Genomic DNA, 19,762 nt, shown 5'->3' with positions numbered 1-19,762 from the left:
TTTTTCACCTCGACCCAGATTTGAACTCCGAGACGAGCGACGACTTAACCCACACCTCTATACCAGTAAGAAAAATACGACACGGCACAAGTATGGTTTTCGTTGGCGAGTATCGATACAAATATCATAAAATACAATATTTTTATCGTCTGCTTTACTTCACAAGTCTTAACAGATAATTTTAGTTATACATATCAGGGTTGCCTTACGTAATAGAATAGATTTTTGTAGAAATTTTTATTACATGAATATAAAATGTAGATCAAATAATAATTTACCATTATGCAAATGTATTTATCGTCAGCATCTAAAAATTTATATTTCAAATTTTTAAAATACGTCTCGCAGCCGGATTCGAACTTCTGTACTTTGTATTACGAGCGCGGAATTGATCCACAACGCTAACTCATCACAAATTTTGTGTGTCAGGCAATGAATCCAGCGTTTGGTGCCGAGTATCGATACAAATTTCAGAAGCAACTGTTATTTACCGTTATCTGCTTTATCCACGATGCTAAACAGAATACTATTTTGCTATGAAAATCTGTTATATTTATAAATTAAAACTCTTATTTTATTAGTACCATACACACCTCAGTTAACAGCAGTGCTTCCTATCTTTTTTTTTTACCCTGTAGATACAGTTACTGTACAAAAAAATTTAAAATACAAAGTTAAGTTAAGATATTTTGTAAATACCGAAAAAAATGCTTCGATACAAGATACTACCGAAAAAAACAGTTAAGATAAGATATTTTTAAAATTTTTTAAAATTCCCATTTTAGGCTAAAGATAAGATAAAATAAGATACAAGATACTTAGTAATAATGCAAAAATTAATAAAAAAAATTCTGATTCGAAGTTTAATTGAAATTCTGGGTTGCATCGAATTTGTAGCTCCATAGTTCATTTATTTGATCCACATTCACGAGACAAAGGATGACTAAAACAATGGGAGCCGAAAAATTTCACTCCAAATAAATGAACTTGTCGCCGCTAGATGGCGCCGAAAGTATCTTGTATCTTTTCGGTAACTTTAGGCTAAAACTGGCTTAGCATAAGGTAAAGATACTTTTTTTTGGCTCAAATTGACGGCCGATACAAGTTATCGAAAAGATACCAGAAGTATCTTAACTTATGCCATTCTATCTTATCTTTTCAGAAAGATAGGATCCACTGGTTAACAGAGAGCAAGCATCCTAAATTGTTGTTACTCAGATACGTTTAAAATTTAATGTGTTGCAGATTGTAAAAAAAAGCTCTATAACAGATTTGAACTCGAGATTTCCGAATCCCAATGGCAGTCCTTACCAACAGCGCTACTCTCTTATGTTTCTTATTTACAATGCTATTCATAATAATATTGTTCCCGAGTATCGATACAAATTGCAGACGTAATTCTAACATTGCTGTCGTCTGCAACGATTTAGATTGAAGATTTGTTTACTATTGAAATCAGGGTTGCCACTGCAATTAATAGTATTCTTATACAGAAATTAACTATTAAAAACGTAACAATTTTTTTATATGACTGTATGCAAAATATTTTGGAATTCCCGTTAGAAACCATCTAAAACATATTTTTGCAACAATTAAAAATAGTGAAAAACCATGTCTCCGTTAAGGGTTGAACTCCGTAATATTATGTCCTGAGTCACATCTTCTTCCACTTAGCCACTACGTTCTTAAAAATACGTAACCAGCAAGGTGGTATTGTTGTGGAATTGTATCGATACAAATTGCAGACGAATATCTAATTTTATCGTCGTCTGCTCAATTTTACGAAGCTTCGCAGTGAAATTTTCAGTATTCAGGGGTGTTGCCATCAAATTTATCAGTGCTTTAAGTTTCTTAATATATTATTATAAATATTTGAAAAAATGGCAAATGCTACCGCTTCTAAAAAACCTTTTGTAAAAACATTCATGCAAATTTTCTCACACAACCAAAAATTGTGGAAAAATACATCGATTGGACTTGAACCCAAGGACTTTGTATCATGAACCTCACCTTATAACTCTGCGTCAGCACACTTGTTAATACTGGAATCATAATCCATATGCATTGGTTGTTGAATAGTATCGATACAAATCGACAACGGAAATCTAATATTTCAGTCGTCTGCTTGCTTTTCAAAGCATAAAACACATTATTTGCAACAATAAAATCGATAAAAAAACATGCATCATTATATAGCGTTGAACTCGGAACTATTGTGCCACAGTCGCTGTCTATAACCACAGCGCTATGACAGGTGTTATAAGAGATGATGGTTGCCGCATAAGGTTATTGCTTATAATTATCGATACAAACCCGACAAACTAACCCCTATCATTTGTGCAGTGCTATTTTTGGCCGGTAGATGAGGGTTATTAGATATTTTATCGATAATCGTATCGTTATCTAAAAGTGGGCGTAGATAATTTGTATCTAGCAGAACTAGATAATCGCCAACACTACGTGATGTACATTTGGTGCGTCTGCCATGGGCTGGCGGTGCCGGATTTCGGCAGACAACTGGTCCTCTATTTGAAGACCCTCAGCCATGGGCTCGGCCCCGCGACGATCGGGCACAATTTTGGCCGACCAGCGCAGTTAAAAAAAACAAAAAAACAAACCGGTGCGGTTCGTTTTGCCGTTTTTTTCAAACAGATTGCACCATGGTTTGACGGTTTATACCCGCAGTTTGTACCCACGGTATAAACCGCGGTTCACACTGCGGTTTTACACGGTTTGCACCGCGGATTTACGGTTTGCATAGAACAATAAATCAGTAACAGACTTTGTCGCTAGATGGCGGAAAGATCGACCAGTTTTGGATCGCGATGACGGTAAGTCTGATCGGAAAAATTGATTTATAACAAGTTGTTGACCGCCTCTACGTTCACAACAATTAGTGATAATTAGTTTATTTGGAATTTTAGTAAAATAAAATAAAAAACATTTAGTGGCGGTTCAAACCGGTTATGCCCAGTTGCAAACCGAAAACCAAACGCAGTCGAAAATGGCTAAAACAAACCGACGGTTTGACGTTTTTTAAATGAAAAACCGCGGTTTGCCCCGATAAAAGACGATCGGGACCGAGCCCTACCTCAGCCAGAATTGCCGCGACCGCGATAAAAAATTGTTCGCGATCCCGATCACGATAAAAAAATTGATCGCCGATCCGCTCATTTGAGATTGATCGGAGATCGGATCGGCGATAAAAAAATTGATTGCGATCCTATCATTTTTAGCGATCAATCTTTTCACCATCTAGTCGTCGATTTGGTTGTCGCATGTAAGTATTTCACTACTTTTGCTGTCGAACGAGAATTGACAGATACTGCCTTAGTACTCACTGTTGTTTGTAACATACTACATGCATTGAAGAATGTGAATTTTTGTACACTAGATGTCGCCTAAAATGATCGAAAAAAAGATCAGCAAAATTCGATCGGTGATCCAATCATCAACAGTTTGATCGGATCGACGATCACGATAAAAAAATTGATCGGCACGGCAAGTTTGCCATCAGCACCGGGGGATGTGGTTTTATAATTTTTGTTCGTTGGCATGGCGTTTGATCACTCCCCTACCCCTTTTTTAAGATGCTGGAGTCTGGTGTGGTGCGCCCAAACTTGGTTACCGTTTAGTGCTAGTGACCGAGCCGCCAGTAGGCTATATATAGATCATTCCTTATGTGTTTTAGATTTCAAGGAGTTTAAAAGGGTTTTGACAGCTTGTTGGTTTGCCGCTGCCTCGTTTTTTCCTATTGGGAACCACTTTATTTGTGATGGGGAAGGGAGGGATTTGACCATGGGGGTGAGGCCTGAATGTTTGACCCGTGACTCCGGGCGGGTAGTGAAATCTTGGGCAGCATCTGGTAGGGAGAGGGTCTTCAGCTTCGAATATCCAAGGATTAACCGAAGGACCAAGCGAGCGGTTACGTTGATTTGGCTTAAATTTGATTTACGGGCTGATCCGTAAACGATGATACCGTAGTCTATAAGGCTGCGTATTAGGCTCTTGTACAGAGTACACAGTGTTTTGATGGATGGGCCGTAGTTTGGTTTTTTAGGCGGACGCAACTGTTTACTACATTTGTTATGTGGCCTTCCCATTGGAGTTTATGGTCTAATGTTACTCCGAGGAATTTATACTTTACCGCATTGGATATAGGGTGGCCGTTGATAAATAGCATTGGGAATAGCAGTGGGTCGTCTCCTGGTTTGTATGCACGGGTGAAAGTGACTGTCAATGATTTTTCTGCCGAGAACTTTAGTTTCCATTTCCTACCCCATTTCCGTATTTTGTCAATATAGGGTTGGAGAGTTGTTTCTGCGTTTATCGGTCGCTGGGTTGGGGTGCAGATTGTTATGTCATCGGCATACACTGTTTTAGTTAGTTTTAGATCCTTGGGAGTCTCATCTCTTGATCTGACAGCATAATATTGAAGAGAATGAGACTGATGATAGCCCCTTGTGGCACTCCGCCATACATTGCTTTAAACTCTGAGGTGATGCCACCGTTTGGGAAAAGCCTATCCTAAGAAAAGCCTAAGAAAGCAATCTTTTTATTTAATCGGCAACTAATACTGCCAATCTCCTGTACTTGTTTATGAGCTTGGGAAGAATTTGGCCACTCTCCCGATCTTCCACTTCGTTCTTTTAGAATGCTCATCGTGTATCAGAACTACCTGTCCGACCTCGATCTGTTTGGTCCTGCTGTGTTGGGCAGTGAAATCTCTCGAGGTCTGCCACTTATTCCTTATAGAAGCCTTCCCACCAGGATGATGGCAAGTTCCTTCTTATCTTTTCTCTCTTGATTAATGGTACTCTGTCCGAGTATTCTCTCTCCTCATCGTCTACCGGGTTTCTCTGATTCTGCCTGTACCCCGAGACATACGTTAGGGGCCTCGTGTTTATCGTGTCGTCTGTTACGAATTTCCCGTGCTGGGAATGTAACAGAGAGAGATGAGATGGATGATGTGGTAAGAGTGATGAGGTGAAAGAAAGTTGAATGAAAAAATGACTCTAGGTGAGATGAGACTATGATGTATTATTTCTCGGTTGAAGCGAAATGGATGATGGGAATGAGACAACGGTTGAAAAAAAAACTAAATACTGGCTTACAACGAACTGAACAAAGACTGTCTGGTTCAAAAACTGAAAGTGAACTTCCTCACCTTCCCAAAAAAGGGGCAAAAGAAAACAAACGAAAGGGTCACTACATTTGCGGTCCCGTGCCTCTTACAGCCCTGCCCGCGAGGGCAGCACCGTAGGTGACAGCGGGACCCACCATGGCAACAGGTGCAACAAAACAAAGGCAAACTTCAAACGTGGGGGCGATGAACATCGAGGAACTTCAATGGCTTGGGAGATCTTTGTACGCTTTCTTTGTTCCACACAGAACCTGGTGATGGTCCTGCGTGTTACAAAGCGTACAAGTTCTGTGGTGAGGGCAATCAGAAATCCTGGTGTGTCCGGCGACGGCGGTCGGGACAAAACAACCGAAAAAGCTCCGCTGAGAAAAGAGAAGCTCCAGTCGATCTTGGTTAGTGAGGAGCATAAACTCATCACATTCTGAAACCTTCTTTTTGCAGGGCGTTGCTCCCGAGACGTGGGACTTTAGGAAGCACATGATGTTTGGGGTGCCCAGCGGCACGATGAACGTGGGACGGTCGGGGGTGGTGACCGACGGGAGTACCGGAGCTTCGGCCGCCTTCCCTCGATCCTTGCGTCGGAGAGACCCGATGTACCCACTCATCAGGGTCTATCGCTCGGTCTTGAAGGGCCGGTGCACGTTTACAAGGTCCTGTTGCAGCTTGTCGTGTTCCTTGTCGAGACCAAGGATCGCGCTTTGGTACAAGTAGACCAAAGTCGTTTGTTGTCAACGGCTTCCTTTTTTGCCTTTAAGATGTCCTCAATTGTTTCCTTGATGTTGGCAACACATTTTTGCTCACGTTCCCTACTCACTTTAAGTGTTTCTTTTACGGATGCAGCTGATGGAAGTGGATACTCAGCCATGGTAATAACGTTGGACTTAGGAGTTCACAGGGAGCACGTTTCACTAGACGAAGTTAGGTCGACTGAATGCCGTCTGCTAGCAGAGTATGATAAGCAGTTTCCAGTTTTTTTTGGTACTGAACAGCAAGCGACCTAACTTTGCCCTATATTTGAACTTGAATATAGGTGGCGTTTAGCTTAGTGAATCCTCCACCAAGGTTTGAGTTGCGATTTTCCTGCGTTGTTTACATTTGTATGTTGACATTACATGATCTTACTTATTACATTTACAGTTTGAGTTTTGAGCGGGGAGCTTTTGATTCTAGCTCCATTACAAGCAATATTTACATTTTTACTATACTAAGGTTGAAAGTTTCCACTGTTGAAGATTCCGTTTTTTCTTCTTTTGCGTAAACTTCTTATTCTTTTGCCGCAACTGATACTGACTCCGTGCGAGAGTTGGCAACAGAGAAAGATGAGAGATGAGGGTGAAGGAAGTGAGATGAACGAGATGATGTATAAAAAAGGAAAATGCTTTATTTCAGGGCTTGGAGGAAACAAAGACGTCACGCTTGATTTGAGGGACGGGACAAAACTGAGGCTGAACTTACACGAGGAAAAAAAGAAAAATGACGAAACAAAAACTAGACAACTTGTCTGGACGACTGTCTGGGTCGGAATTTTAACGAATACTGGCAAAAAAAGGACAACTCAAAAATGGGGTGTAGGCACAAAAGGCGACCCAACCCCCCTCCAACATCAAAGACAAAGAAAAAACTAAATGGCACACAATAACTGCGTAGGTCCGTGCCCCCTACAGCCCTGCCCGCGAGGGCAGCACCGTTGGTGACAGCGGGACCCACCGTGACAACAGGTGCATCAAACCAAAAGAAAAGACAACTTCGAACGTACAACACACTACAAAAAAAAAACAACGCGAATGTGAAATCTTCTCCCAACAACTAAATGACGGGCCATCCTTAATGAGTGAGAAGATTGTTGTACGCTTTCTTCGGGGCACACAAGATCTGGTGGTGATCTTGTGTGTGGCACAGCGTACAACATCAGGGATGGGTACAGTCAGCAATTTTTTTGTGCCCGGCGACGGCGGTCGGAACAAAACAACCGAAACACCGTCGCTGGGCAAAGAGAAGTTTGAGTCAATCCTGGTTTGTGAGGAGCATAAACTCCTCACACTCCGTGATCTTCCTTCTGCAGGGGGTCGGTCCCAATACGTGCGACTTCAAAATACACAGGATGTTGGGTGTATGGAGCGGGACGACAAACGTGGGCTGACTTGCAGTGGCGACCGGCGTGGGTGGCGGAGCATCGGCCTCCGTATACCGAGCTTTACGTAAAAGAGACCCGATGCATTTGCTCATCAGGGTCTCTCGCTCGGCTCGGAAGTGGACGTGAACGTTGACTAGATCCCCGGAAAGTATTTCTATTTCTTTGTCGAGGTCTAGGATGGCCCGCTGGTAGGCGTACAGTTTGTCGATGGCCTCCTTTTTGGCAATCACATGTTTGTCAATTGTATCCTTGAGGTTGGCCGCATATTCTTCCTCCCGCTCCCGACTCACTCTAAGTCTTTCTTTGACGGATGCTTCGTATGGCTATGGATTTTCAGCCATGTCTTACGTTGTACGTAGGAGTCCAGAATTTGAGTTGCGTTTTTCGTACGTTGTTTACATTTGTGTGTTGCCATGGTGATTTCACTTGTTACATTTACAATTTGTGGGTGTTGAGGGAGCTATTAATTATAGCTCCATTACAGACAGTATTTACATTTTACAATACTTAAATTAAACATTTACGCTGTTGAAGATTCCATTTTCTCTTCTTTTGCGTAAACTTCTTGTTCCTTTGCCGCAACCATGATACATAATTTTGCCACCGGCCGAATACATGGTTTTGGATGGTTGCTAAGCTTCACCTTTACAACTCGATCGACATTATCCGTGGTGCTGGGAATAACCTCAAGCACTTTTCCCATCGGCTACTGCCCACGCAAGGTATTTGGTTCAATTACAAGTACTAGATCTCCCACGGTGACGTTAGGTCTGTTTTCTTGCCATTTTCTTCTCTCGGTTAAGTGTGGAACGTATTCGCGTAGCCATCTGTTCCAAAAGTGTTGAAGGATGGCTTGACTTTGCAGAAACTGCTTGTTGGTTACGTTCATATCTTCCACGTCAGCCAACTGTGGGGGCAAATACGGCCGAGCTCCACCATATAGAAAGTGATTTGGCGTTAAGAGATCTGGGTCTTCTGGATCCATACTCAGATGGGTTAACGGCCGGGCGTTTAATAAAGCTGCCACTTCAGCGAATATGGTTCGTAGCAATTGGTCCGTGACTAGGCAATTACCGATGCTGGTTTTCATTGCCCGTTTGCAGGATTGTACGATTCTTTCCCGAACACCACAAAAGTGGGGTCCGTGGGGTGGAGACAAATGCTACTCAATTTGTTGGCAAGCCATTAACGTCTTAAGTTCTTCGTGTTTACTGGCGAGTTCTTCTAAGGCTTGCCGTAACTCCTGCTCGGCGGCAACAAAAGTTGTCCCAATGTCGCTGTACACGACCTTCGGTTTTCCGCGTAGGCTTGTAAAACGAGAGAAACAGAGTAAGAATTCCTCCATACTAAGTCCATTTGCTACCTCCAGGTGAACTGCTCGGGTTGTCAAGCACGTGAATAGACTGACCCAACGTTTTTCATGTCTTCTTCCCCTTCCACCAACTCGTACGGTCAAGGGACCAAAGTAGTCGATCCCTGTGTACGTGAACGCGGGCAGATGAGGCATTAAACGATGTACTGGAAGAGAAGCCATCAACGGTGGGTTAGGCTTCGCCGACACGCGCTTGCAAGGAAAACAGTTGTTGATCACCGATTTTACCACTTGGCGTCCAGAAAGTACCTAATAGCGGGAACGGAGGTCAGTCAGCAATCTCTCGGCCTTGAGGTGCATGTGTCTAACATGGTGCCCCAAATTATCCTTTTTGTTAAAAGTTGAGACGCTGGTAGGAGTATGGGGTGCTTAGCTGCGTAGTCGATCGGCGCTTGAAGTATACGTCCGCCTATTCGCAACTGTCCGACGTCATCCAAGAAAGGCTTGAAGGTACGAAGCTTTTATCTGAGGGGCAATTCCAGATTCTTACGAAGGGCATAGAGTTCTTCAGCAAATGCAAACTCCTGCGCGCGTATGATGCATATTGTCAACGACGTTACCATTTCTTCTACCGTTAACTCTCCGACAATGGGTTTTTCTCCACGTAGCTTTGCTCTGGCATTGTTGACAAATCTTGTACTCCAGGCCAACACTCGTTGAAGTTTCAACAAACTGGAAAAATGTGCGACAAATCGATCGATGACATGATTCTCAGCTTCCGTCTTGACTGCCAAGACACAAATTACATTTACGTCTCCTTCTTCCGGCTCCGTAATCTCTTCCCAAGTGTACCACTCTGAGGGGTCTAGGTTCAGGAACGAAGGTCCTCGATGGAAGTAGACCAATTCGTTGTCGTCCTTTGGGTCGATACCCCTACTGAAGAGATCCGCTCCAGCAACGTGAAGCCATTGTCGGATAACGGAAAACGGCCAGTCTGCAATACTTCAAACAGTCCTATTGCGAGCGGGACTGACCGCGAGGCGGCTGCGATCGCAATTTTAGAAGACGTAATTGACCGTTACAACCCTCACACCGTTACCAACAATGATGCTGCTTCTAATTCGGGAACTCATCAAGTAATTCTTCCACGTTTCTCATTTGCACATTTTATTTATTCATTTTTTATTACTTAATTAATTATTTTTTTAATGATACATATTGTTTTTCTTTTATAGAAAAAAAATGAAATGTGTTCTGGCCTCGTTACCCTAAGTAGAAGAAACCGAATTATGGGCAGTTCGAAATCTGAATGTAAAAGAGATGATACGAGAATGAACAGTGGCGGCACATGGCCTCGATGTCGCGCTGGATCTCCTTTCGTTTCCGGAGAATATTTAGAAGGAGCTAATACGTTATTTCATAGTTATAAATACCCACGTGCCAGGCTACCACTCTCCGTGTTTATTGATGCTTCCAAAACTTCCAAAGATGAGGTGGCAGTTGACGACACGACCGATGATGACAAAGATTCTGGGTAAGAAATTCAAGACGATCTCCTGATATCAGTACTCTTTTCTTTTCTTTTTTCAACCTATCTATTCTTTTCTTGTTTTCGTCTTTTCGTTGTTGCATGAAATTAAACCATGTACAATAATATTTGTTGTTATTACAGCCAAACAGCTCCCAGTGGTGACTACAGGACGTATGGGGACAGAACTAGCATGAAAACTGTTGATCCACCATCTGATGGAAGCATAGACCTGTCCGTGCAATCTGGCAACTTAGGCAAAGAGGATTTAGGTAGATACTTGAAAAAAAAAGGAAACGCTGGTTGCGGAACAACGTGCAAAGCCGATGCGGACACCGAAGTTTGTCGGAATGGACAATTAGCCCCGGCGTCTGGGGCCCAGACTCTTACAACCGTTGCCAGTGGCTTGTCTGGAGGAGGACCTGTTCATGTTCACGCAGCATTGCCTTCTACGCTTCCAACGCATCTACGCATACAGTCTCAACTTTATCCAACAGCGCTACATTCTTCTCTAAAATATAAAGTGTCTCCTCACGTCGGGCATATGCATAGCCATCAACACAACTTGTCTCCGCCCCGTTATTCCTCGCCGCCTCCACTACCTCGGCAACCAACGGAGAGCCCATACGATTTTCCTTTGGGAGGACCACACAGCCTTCTTTCCAACAAATCGTACAGCCACACCCAGTCTCCATCGATTGATTCGACGTATTCGAGGACGCACAAGCACAGCCATAACCATTCCTCTGTCCCTGTACCGTTTGGATATGAATCGAATCGAGGGAGCCATACAGAATATGTACAGCTTCCTTATTCTGATAGCATTGGCACAGTTAAGAAAGAGCCAGCTAGAATACGAATTCCCTCGAATCCAAGTGTGACGAGCAGAAACAGCATTGGAAGAATGTCAACCAGCAGCGTCGAACGTCTTTCCGAGCATGGAAGCCCGATGCCTAATTTTCATGTCGAAATCCTAAGTCCAGGTCGACCAGGTACTGGCGTGGGTAGCCGGTCGTCAATCGAGGAATATTCTTGGGCAACTGGTACCGGTAACAAATTTAAGCCGGCACCGGATGAGCTACGCAGGTAAATCTAATTTTTTTGTTTCATTTATACTTAAGCCACTGTATTCTAATTCCATGATGTTTACATTAAATTTTTTAGAGTGTATATTGAAAAATCTTCGGAACCATTAGGCATTCAAATATTTTGCCGCAATTCTGGTGGAGTTTTCGTTTCATCTGTGCATCAGTCTAGTTTGGCAGCACAAGTTGGTTTGCAAGTTGGCGATCAGCTGCTAGAAGTTTGTGGCATCAACATGCGCAGCGCCACATATCAACTTGCTGCCTGTGTTCTACATCAATGTGGGGATTCCATAACGATGCTGGTTCAGTACAATCCTACCAAGTACCAGGAGTTGCAAGAAATGAATGGAATGGGCTTAATGGGACCGCCATCAATGACCAGTTCGAGCAGCGAATGTGACGGAAATGGTGGAGGGTCGCACCAGCGATCCAAATCGCGTTCAGGATCACCTACACCATGCAATTCCCCCCGGCATTCGCGAGATCACAGCAACAACAGTGGTAATGGAAGCAGTTCGAAAGCTGACGTTATTGATCCAGTTTCAGCGTCTTTAAGGAACACCTTACAATTCGATCGGTATGTTTGTTCGTTTTTGTTTTATTACTGTCTGTTTGGTCTCCAAAATACAGCCTTGGCTGAAGTGTTTGTAGTGCTTATGTCCACGCCTACCATCCATTGAGTGTATGGATGGATTTGCCTCTATTTTGACATGGGAAAAGACAATTTGTTTTCTGATGTTCCAGTAATGTACTGTAAAGTATTCTTTTCCGTGTCACGTCTTTGAATATCCGTACCATTGAATACCAGTTAAAATATTGCGCAATCTAAAAGTTACAGCCAAATTAGTTTTTGCCTTTCGTATTTTGTTCACATGATTAATTTTTTTTTTATGTTGATTTGTTTCAAAGGTTGATCGATCGTGGAAGTGAATCTCGCTCTTCAATTGTTCGACCTCCTTCCATTCACGGCACCCTTACACGTCACCATGCTCTAGCCACTTTAAAAAGGCCAACCTCAGTAATCATTCCGGCTACTGTAGTTGACGAAAATGGCGGTAACTGTCGGGATCGTGACAGGGAACCGCGCCTTGTTCATCTTGAGATGAAAAAAGCACAGTCTTGGGATCAGCTTGGTTGGTGGGAACGCTGTGGGAATTTTCATCCATGCCGTCCAAAATGATTCACCAGCTTTTAAGGTATGCTTCGTTTGGCACATGCATTATAAAAAATCTCCCTTGGATAAACAAAGTTTTATTCAAACCTTTTACTGTCGTGGATTACAAAAGCTAAAAAAAAAGTTAAAATGTCATCAACTACCTTTTTTTGTAGGCTGGTTTGCGTTGTGGTGACCGGATTCTTGAGTTCAACAGCGTTAACCTACGAGATTCAACGGCTGAACAAGCGGCGTACGAGCTAGCGAAACCCACGGAAAAGGTGACGCTGGTTGTTCAACATGACATGGAGCGCTATCGGGAAATCGCTGAACAGCCTGGCGATAGCTTCTACGTTCGAGCACAGTTTGATAAAATGGCTTTCGATAGTCACGAACAAATGGAACTGTGTTTCCGCCGTGATGATATATTGCATATTGACAATACCATGTTTAATGGTGTTCCAGGTAATGTTTGCTCTTTGTCTACAAAAATTGGGAACATTTTCTGTTTGTCAATGACTAGAAAAAATATGGGTTTTACAATTTTGTTGCCGTAGGATTGTGGAGAGCATGGCTAGTTGATAATGAAGGTCGCAAAATTCGATGTGGTGTTATACCGTCAAAGTATAAAATTGAAGAAGAACTTCTACAGCGATCGAGCTTGGCTGATTTGGATCACGAATCACGGCGTTCATCAACGTCAGCGCGACGCAGTTTTTTTAGGAGGAGGAAGCACACTCGTAGCTCATCCCGAGATTCAAAGGAGATTGCAAGTTTTTCCGACGCAAGCCTACAGCTTGGATCTTCAGAGGGTTTAGGCCTCTCTTCTATCTACGTCCAGGTAGAAAATAGTACTGCCATATCTGCTATACATATGAGTTGATTGCAATTATTTAAACAAATAGGAAACCGTTCCTCCGCGTCCTGTTTCATATGCTCAAGTTGAAAGATATGATTGCAAAGAAATACGCCCCGTTATAATAGTAGGGCCACTCTCGGACTATGTAGTTGACAAACTCGTCCAAGAATTTCCGCGAAAATTCGTTCGCGTAATGCCAGAGCTAATGCCTTACCCTGAATCGTACATGGAGAAAAACCTGGATGAAAATAATTTTATTGAGTATCGACGAAAAGGAACGCATTATGAATGCATTACCGTATCTGCAGTTCAAAGTGTTGGCGAAAAGAACTTGCATGGCGTATTGGACGTTTCTTTAAATGCCGTGTCGCGATTGCATAACCGACATTGTTTCCCGATTATTATTCTTTTGAAGTTCAAGTCAGTTAAACATGTCCGTGAGGTCAAAGACACTCGCGTGCCATCCGACAAAACGGCAGCTAAAGCAGCTAAAGAAATGTATGAGCATGTCATCAAAGTGGAAGCTGAGCATCGTCATCTCATATCAGGTAATTCACTGTTTTTTATTTTGCCCATTGACTTCCAAGTTGCCATGGAGACGTCTTGTATTTTAATAGTGCTTCGACTAACCTTTTTGTGCATTGTTCTTTGTTCTACAGCCGTAATACCAGCAGGTGGCAATTTGGCGTGTTTATGTACGCAAGTATCTGCAGTAGTCGAACAGGTTAGTATTCGTCCCAATTAGCATTTCATTTCCTCTCTAGTTTGCGTTAAATGCGTTTTTTTTTAATTATTATTTTAGGAACAAACAAAAATTCTGTGGGTGCCTCGTGGTTCAATCTGGTGAATTACTGTACAGCATTTCAATTTGTGATGGGCAGCTTTCTCGGTTACTTACCGATTTTTAACGTTGTTATGCCTCTTGCGGGTTGACCTTCTTTCTTTGTACTTTTAAAGCCATTTTTATTGTGTGAATTATTTACCGACTTTTTCGCATTTGAGTTAGATTCACCAAGCGCATGTACATTGTGTCGATTATATATTGGACAATACATTCAAGCAATACTGCATTCATCAATCTAGTACACAAAAAAAATTCGCTAAAATTTTGTACCGGAACGAAGTTTATTTTTCGTTGCTCCTAGACACTTAATCTAAATCGACGCGAGATAACGGCAATGTCCCACAATGTAATTTTGACTCACGCAATTTCCCAAGCGCCTGCAAGAAGTTTCCCATGGTGATACATTCTTCTACGAGGGTATCGTTGGTCGCATTTTTCAAACTGTCACGCATTCCATAAACAGCCGCCGCTCGACAAACTTCTCTGATGTCCGAGCCCGAAAAACCTTCAGTTAACGTTGCCAGCTGTTCCAGATCGACATCTAATAACAGAATTAACTGAATTCTCACAAAAAAACTGGTGACTTTTTTTTGTACCTGTAGCTAAGCGTTCGTTTTTTAAGATTGTTTGCGCAATCTGCCGACGCTGTTCTGTACCCTACACAGTTAAGATCCAAATAGATTTACATTTAAAAAAAAATTAATACGTGTTTTCTACAAATCTTGTCATGGTATACTGGAAGTCCGATGTAGAAAGATGCAGGCATTCGACGTAAAATGGCCTTATCCACGTCCTGTGGTCGATTGGTTGCGCCTAAAACAACTTTCGTGAGGACAACAGAAAATCAATTATTCTATTATTCATTAGTTTATTAAAATCCTAGAACATTCTACTAACCGACGTTATTTTTGGTATTGTCTGTTGTTAGACCATCCTGCGTACGAAAACGAAAACAATGTTAATGAACAAATTCTCTGTCGGGCACACACAATCGGTGTTTTATCCATTACGATTGGCCAGAAGCGCTTTATCTGGGGTGTACCCTAGAAGTCGCTCTTTCTTAATTACCGTAAAGGATGTGCCAACATTTTTCCTTATTATAGAATTCTGACACATTCTTTGCGATATCCAATGAAAAATCAAGTGTTGGTCGTTGCCGATTGCATACCCAAGAACAACAGCTACGACAGAATTATAGCAAGCCAGAGAATGCTTATGACAACTACTATACCCAGTGCGACATGAAAAGGGCCTTCACCATAGCGGTCGCTTCATGGTCGTTTGAATCTCTTGAACAAAGAAAAAAGCTCATCACCATTTTTAGAACAAAAACTTGATTCAATTACCTGGAACGAAGGAGAGAGTCAATTTCGTCGATAAATATAATGCACGGCTGAATTTTTACAGCCAACGAAAAAACCGCTGTTGCTAGTTTTTGGCTCTCACCATACCACTTGCAATTTGAAAAATTTTGCGATTTTTTAAAAAGTAGTATCATTTTGCTATGTCAAACTTTTTTTTACCTTGTCAGTTAGTACTGAAGCATCCAAGTTTATAAATCTCATTCCAGCTTCCTTTGCAGTGGCTTTGGCCACCTGGAATAGGGAACAAACAAAATATATAAAGAGGAACTAGATCTCTTTATGTTAGAAAATAGATACCATAGTTTTTCCACACCCTGGAGGTCCATGCAAGAGCATACCTATATATAATTTTTATCAAATTATATAGAAGAACCAATTACTAAAAAAAATCTTCACAAGATCTAACAACCTTTTGGAGGCTGCAGCAACTGGCTTGGAAACGGTTTTTGACTTTTGATAGGTAAGACAAGAGTGTCATGCAGCTCCTGTACCACACTATCCAGACCAGCAATGTCATTCCAGGATACAGGAATGCTTTCGGGGTCCACTAAATTACTTGCAATTGCAAGTTCATACTCTGTCAACTACAAATATTCAAAATCACTTTTTGCCTGCTTTGTCATTATCTTATTTTGCTTGACATTAGATTAAAAAGGGGAAATAATTTTATAAATATAGAAAACTAAGTGACTATTAAAAAACTTTTGCCTCTGCGTAGTTAGATTCCAATATTGGTGGAAAAAACACTTTCAAATTTAAAAATTATACCAAAATGTTGGCTGCTGACCAGCTGATTTGCAAAAAAAACTTAACACATCTAAAACATCATTATACCACTACACTATTAGCGACACTCCAAAGAACCTTGTTTAAAAAAATTTAGCACCTTAGGTTGGAGTAAAAGCTACTTGATCTTTTGCAACAATTGATTAACAGGACAAGTTTAGTTTACAAGATTGTTTGCTCACAGATTCAGAAAATCCACTACACTTACAAAGACATGCCAAAATGTCACCATGTCAAAATAGGACAATGTTGAGCCATTTCTAGTTTGAATACCTGTAAATTGGTTTTTATTCGCAATTTAGTCATGAGGGCTTGAGCTTGTTGTTTGGCCTTATTTTTTTTTTCCTTTGTGGGATCTAATTGATCTACCATCCATTTCACTGCAACATAGGTAAATGCCGATGCCACCGCTATCCGTAGCACGAGTGAAAGTTTTGTTCCTTCATTCATTTTATATTTGTTAAGCTTGCTAAAGAATAACTCTAAGGTGATGTGAGGTGATGTAGATTTGGTGCGTCTGCCATGGGCCGGCGGTGCCACATTTCCGCAGACAACTGGTCCGCTATTTGAAGACTAGGGCTCGGCGCCGATCGTCTTTGATCGGGGCAAACCACGGTTAGCGGAAAAGAATTGTCAAACCGTCGGTTCGGTTTAGCCATTTTCGGCTGCGGTTGGTTTTCAGTTTGCAACTGGGCATAACCGGTTTGAACCACCATTAACATTTTTTAAAATTTAGCTGGAATTTCAAATCAACCAGTCATCACCAATTGTTGTGATTGTAATGGCAATCTTGTTATAAATCAAATTGCCGATCGGACTTGCCGTGATCGCGATCGAAAATTGATCGATCTTTCCGCCATCTAGCGACAAAGTCGGCTTCCGATTTATTGGCCTGTGCAAACCGTAAATTCGTGATGCAAACAGTAAATCCGCGGTGCAAACCGGACAAAACCGCGGTGTAAACAGCAGTTTGCACCGTGGGTACAAGCCGTCAAACCGCGGTTCGATCTGTTTGAAAAAAAATTACAAACCGAACTGTTTGTCCTTAAAAAAAGGCCACACGGTTCGGTCAAAATCGTGACCGATCGTCGCGGGGCCGAGCTCTATTGAAGACCCTCAGCACTATGAAAGGTGGTTTTCTAATTTTTTTCGTTCACGTGGGGTTTGGTCACCCCCCCCCCCTTTTTTTTTCTTACGATGGAGTTGAGTTTGGCGGCGTGTTGAAGGGCAGAGTTTATGTTGAAGGCAGTTACAAATTTTTGATTTTGAATTGGGTCTTGTTATCGATTGCGGGAGAGAGGCCTAGGTTTGGATGTTTAAGGGAAGGTTTAATGATTTAAGAAAGTAGATTATTTGTTGGCATGAATTGGGCATTCAATCAGGAGGTAGTGGGCATTGTCGATTGCCTCACATCCGCGGCGGAAGCTCGGGTCGGCGTCTTTGTTAATTCTGTGGGCAAGTGAATTGAGGTAATTGTGGCCGGAACGGAGTCTGTGGAGGTAATTCGAGGGAGACCGGTTACGTACATAGTGCCACGGGATGATCCATAGCCTCGTTTTCATCTGGATGATGGGTTTGCAGCAGTAGGGAAGGTTGAAAAGTGTCTTCTTTGCCCAAAGTGATTTAAGGATCGAAGACAGTTCATCTAGAGACAGTTGTTTTTTTATTGTATTTCCTGAGGAAGAGCGAACTTCGTCTGCTGCTGCTTTGTCCGCCTTTTCGTTGCCGTCTATTCCGGAATAGCTTGGGATCCAAAATAGGGTGGTGCTGCTTTCACTTGAGCGAAGGCAGGATAGTAGGTTCCTGATTTCTGCTACGCATAGGTTGCGAGGTTTAGATATAGATACGATGGCTTTTAAGGCCGACTTGGAGTCGCTGTAGAGGTGTATGCCTTGGACGAGGGGTCGATAGAGTACATAGAGGTTAGGGATTTGCGGATGCCATGGAGTTTGGCCGAGAAGATGCTGGAGCTTGGTGTGAGGCGCCAGGACTTGGTAATAACGAGGTCGCAGGAGTAGATAACGCACGAGGTTACCGTGGGGTTGCTAGTGAGTGAGTCGTCAGTATATATAGATTATTCGTTAGGTGTTTTTATTGAACGTTTGTCTAATTGCACATGCGATTTCACAGAAACTACAACAAACATTACACAAAATGACATACAAGACAATAGTTACAGACACACACACTATACGCGAAGGGAAGCCAGCAGTCATGCAGAGCTCCTTCTTACAGGACGTACGCGAGGGCGGCCAGCTAACATCAGACCCCCTCTTAGCGTCCTATCGGACATCGAGCCAAATCCCGACTCCCAGTGTAAATAAAAGAAAGGCCAGAATTCAACTAAGGTTCAACCTGACCTCTAGGTGTGGAAAGGTAACAATAATGAAAACAAACATGGTTACAAAGTTTCACAAAAGATGGCAGCACTTGAAACGCAGACCACAGAGGGCAACAGTTGCAACATTTTAGATTTCAGGGAATTGAAAAGGGTATTGACGGCTTGTTGGTTTGTCGCTGCATCGTTTATCCGCATTGGGAACCATTTTATTTGTGATAGGGGGTTGACCATGGTGGTGGAGGTCTGAGTGTTTGGTCCGTGACTCCGGGTGAGTAGTGAAATAATGTTATTCCGGCGGCTTTTATTTTATTGCATGCTTGTAGGAGACCTGGGGACCATCTGGTAGGCCAAGGGTCTTCAGCTTCGAATAGCGTTTCTGCGTTCGCATAAGAATTGTTCTCAGGACTTTGGCTTAGGTTGATTAAATACTTCGTGCAGAGTGAGTCCCTTCTCTCTGATAGAGGCTCGGTGTTGGTTTTAGCGCGAATGATTTCTGTGAGCGTTGAGGGTCTGGATCCAAGGATTAACCGAAGGATTGATTAGCGGTTACGTAGGTTTGGTAACGTAAGTTTGATTTACAGGCTGACCCGTAAACGATGATGCCGTAGTCTCTACGGCTGGGGATTAGGCTCTTGGGCAGAATGCACAGTGATTTGATTGATGGATCGTAATTTGGTATTTTAGGCGGACGCAGCTGCTTACTACATTGTTTGTTTGTGGGTTCCATTGGGGTTTGGCGTCTAATGTGACCCCGAGGGATTTATACTTTGTCGCGTTGGGTATACGGTGGGCGTTGATTAATAGTAGCGGGTCTTCTCTTGGCTGGTATGCACGGGTGAAAGTGGCTGTCGATGATTCTGCCGAGAACTTCAATTTCCATTTCCTAACCCATTTCAGTATTTTGTTGATGCAGTGTTAAAGTGTTGTTTCTGCGTTTATCGGTCGTTTGACTGGGGGTGTAGATGGTTATTTCCTCGGCATAAAAAATGTTTTAGATCCTTGGCAGGACAGAGTAGATCTAGCAGTATAATATTGAAGAGAATAGGGCTGATAACGGCACCTGTGAAGTATTCACTGTCGGAGACTGCCGACTCAGAAGAGAAATGTTATAGGCCTAGCACCAACAGATGCCAGCGTATGTCTGCCGTCAAGGATGGGTATATACTTCGAAGGGTCCCGATAGAGGGGCCGTGATTGCAAGAGTACGGGCTTC

At 42.5% G+C, this 19,762-nt stretch overlaps 2 protein-coding genes across 2 annotated transcripts; one reads left to right on the top strand and one right to left on the bottom strand.

The window, feature by feature from the left end:
• Window positions 1-9,479: 9,479 nt before the first annotated feature.
• Window positions 9,480-14,282, top strand: LOC130697023 (disks large homolog 5-like). The gene is given in 11 exon segments (XM_057520147.1): window positions 9,480-9,725; window positions 9,825-10,123; window positions 10,262-11,203; window positions 11,282-11,779; window positions 12,112-12,312; window positions 12,314-12,398; window positions 12,532-12,820; window positions 12,913-13,196; window positions 13,261-13,762; window positions 13,874-13,938; window positions 14,017-14,282. Coding segments are annotated over 11 exon segments (3,456 nt in total). The 3' UTR covers window positions 14,062-14,282.
• Window positions 14,283-14,320: 38 nt separating this feature from the next.
• LOC130696508 (outer mitochondrial transmembrane helix translocase-like) lies at window positions 14,321-16,714 on the bottom strand. Its single transcript, XM_057519585.2, has 10 exons — window positions 16,482-16,714; window positions 15,832-16,006; window positions 15,720-15,760; window positions 15,582-15,653; window positions 15,405-15,511; window positions 15,290-15,347; window positions 14,956-14,992; window positions 14,795-14,880; window positions 14,655-14,715; window positions 14,321-14,599 (listed from the first exon to the last, which is right to left on the bottom strand). Exons 1-10 carry the CDS (start codon window positions 16,656-16,658, stop codon window positions 14,364-14,366), a joined length of 1,050 nt encoding a protein of 349 aa, XP_057375568.1. The 5' UTR covers window positions 16,659-16,714; the 3' UTR covers window positions 14,321-14,363.
• Window positions 16,715-19,762: the final 3,048 nt, after the last annotated feature.

The sequence above is a fragment of the Daphnia carinata genome, chromosome 5 (assembly GCF_022539665.2).
Source record: "Daphnia carinata strain CSIRO-1 chromosome 5, CSIRO_AGI_Dcar_HiC_V3, whole genome shotgun sequence".
Taxonomy (NCBI): domain Eukaryota; kingdom Metazoa; phylum Arthropoda; class Branchiopoda; order Diplostraca; family Daphniidae; genus Daphnia; species Daphnia carinata.
Note: the sequence above shows the minus strand (reverse complement) of the source record. Positions and strands in the feature narration are given on the sequence as shown.

Bases quoted from the DNA above. Each gene is read 5' to 3' on its own strand.
- LOC130696508 (XM_057519585.2), bottom strand. From the start codon at position 16,658: ATGAATGAAGGAACAAAACTTTCACTCGTGCTACGGATAGCGGTGGCA. The intron at 16,007-16,481 runs GTATTCAAACTA...GAATATTTGTAG, and splicing joins GAATAAAAACCAATTTACAG to TTGACAGAGTATGAACTTGC. The intron at 15,654-15,719 runs GTATCTATTTTC...TCCCTATTCCAG, and splicing joins CAGGGTGTGGAAAAACTATG to GTGGCCAAAGCCACTGCAAA.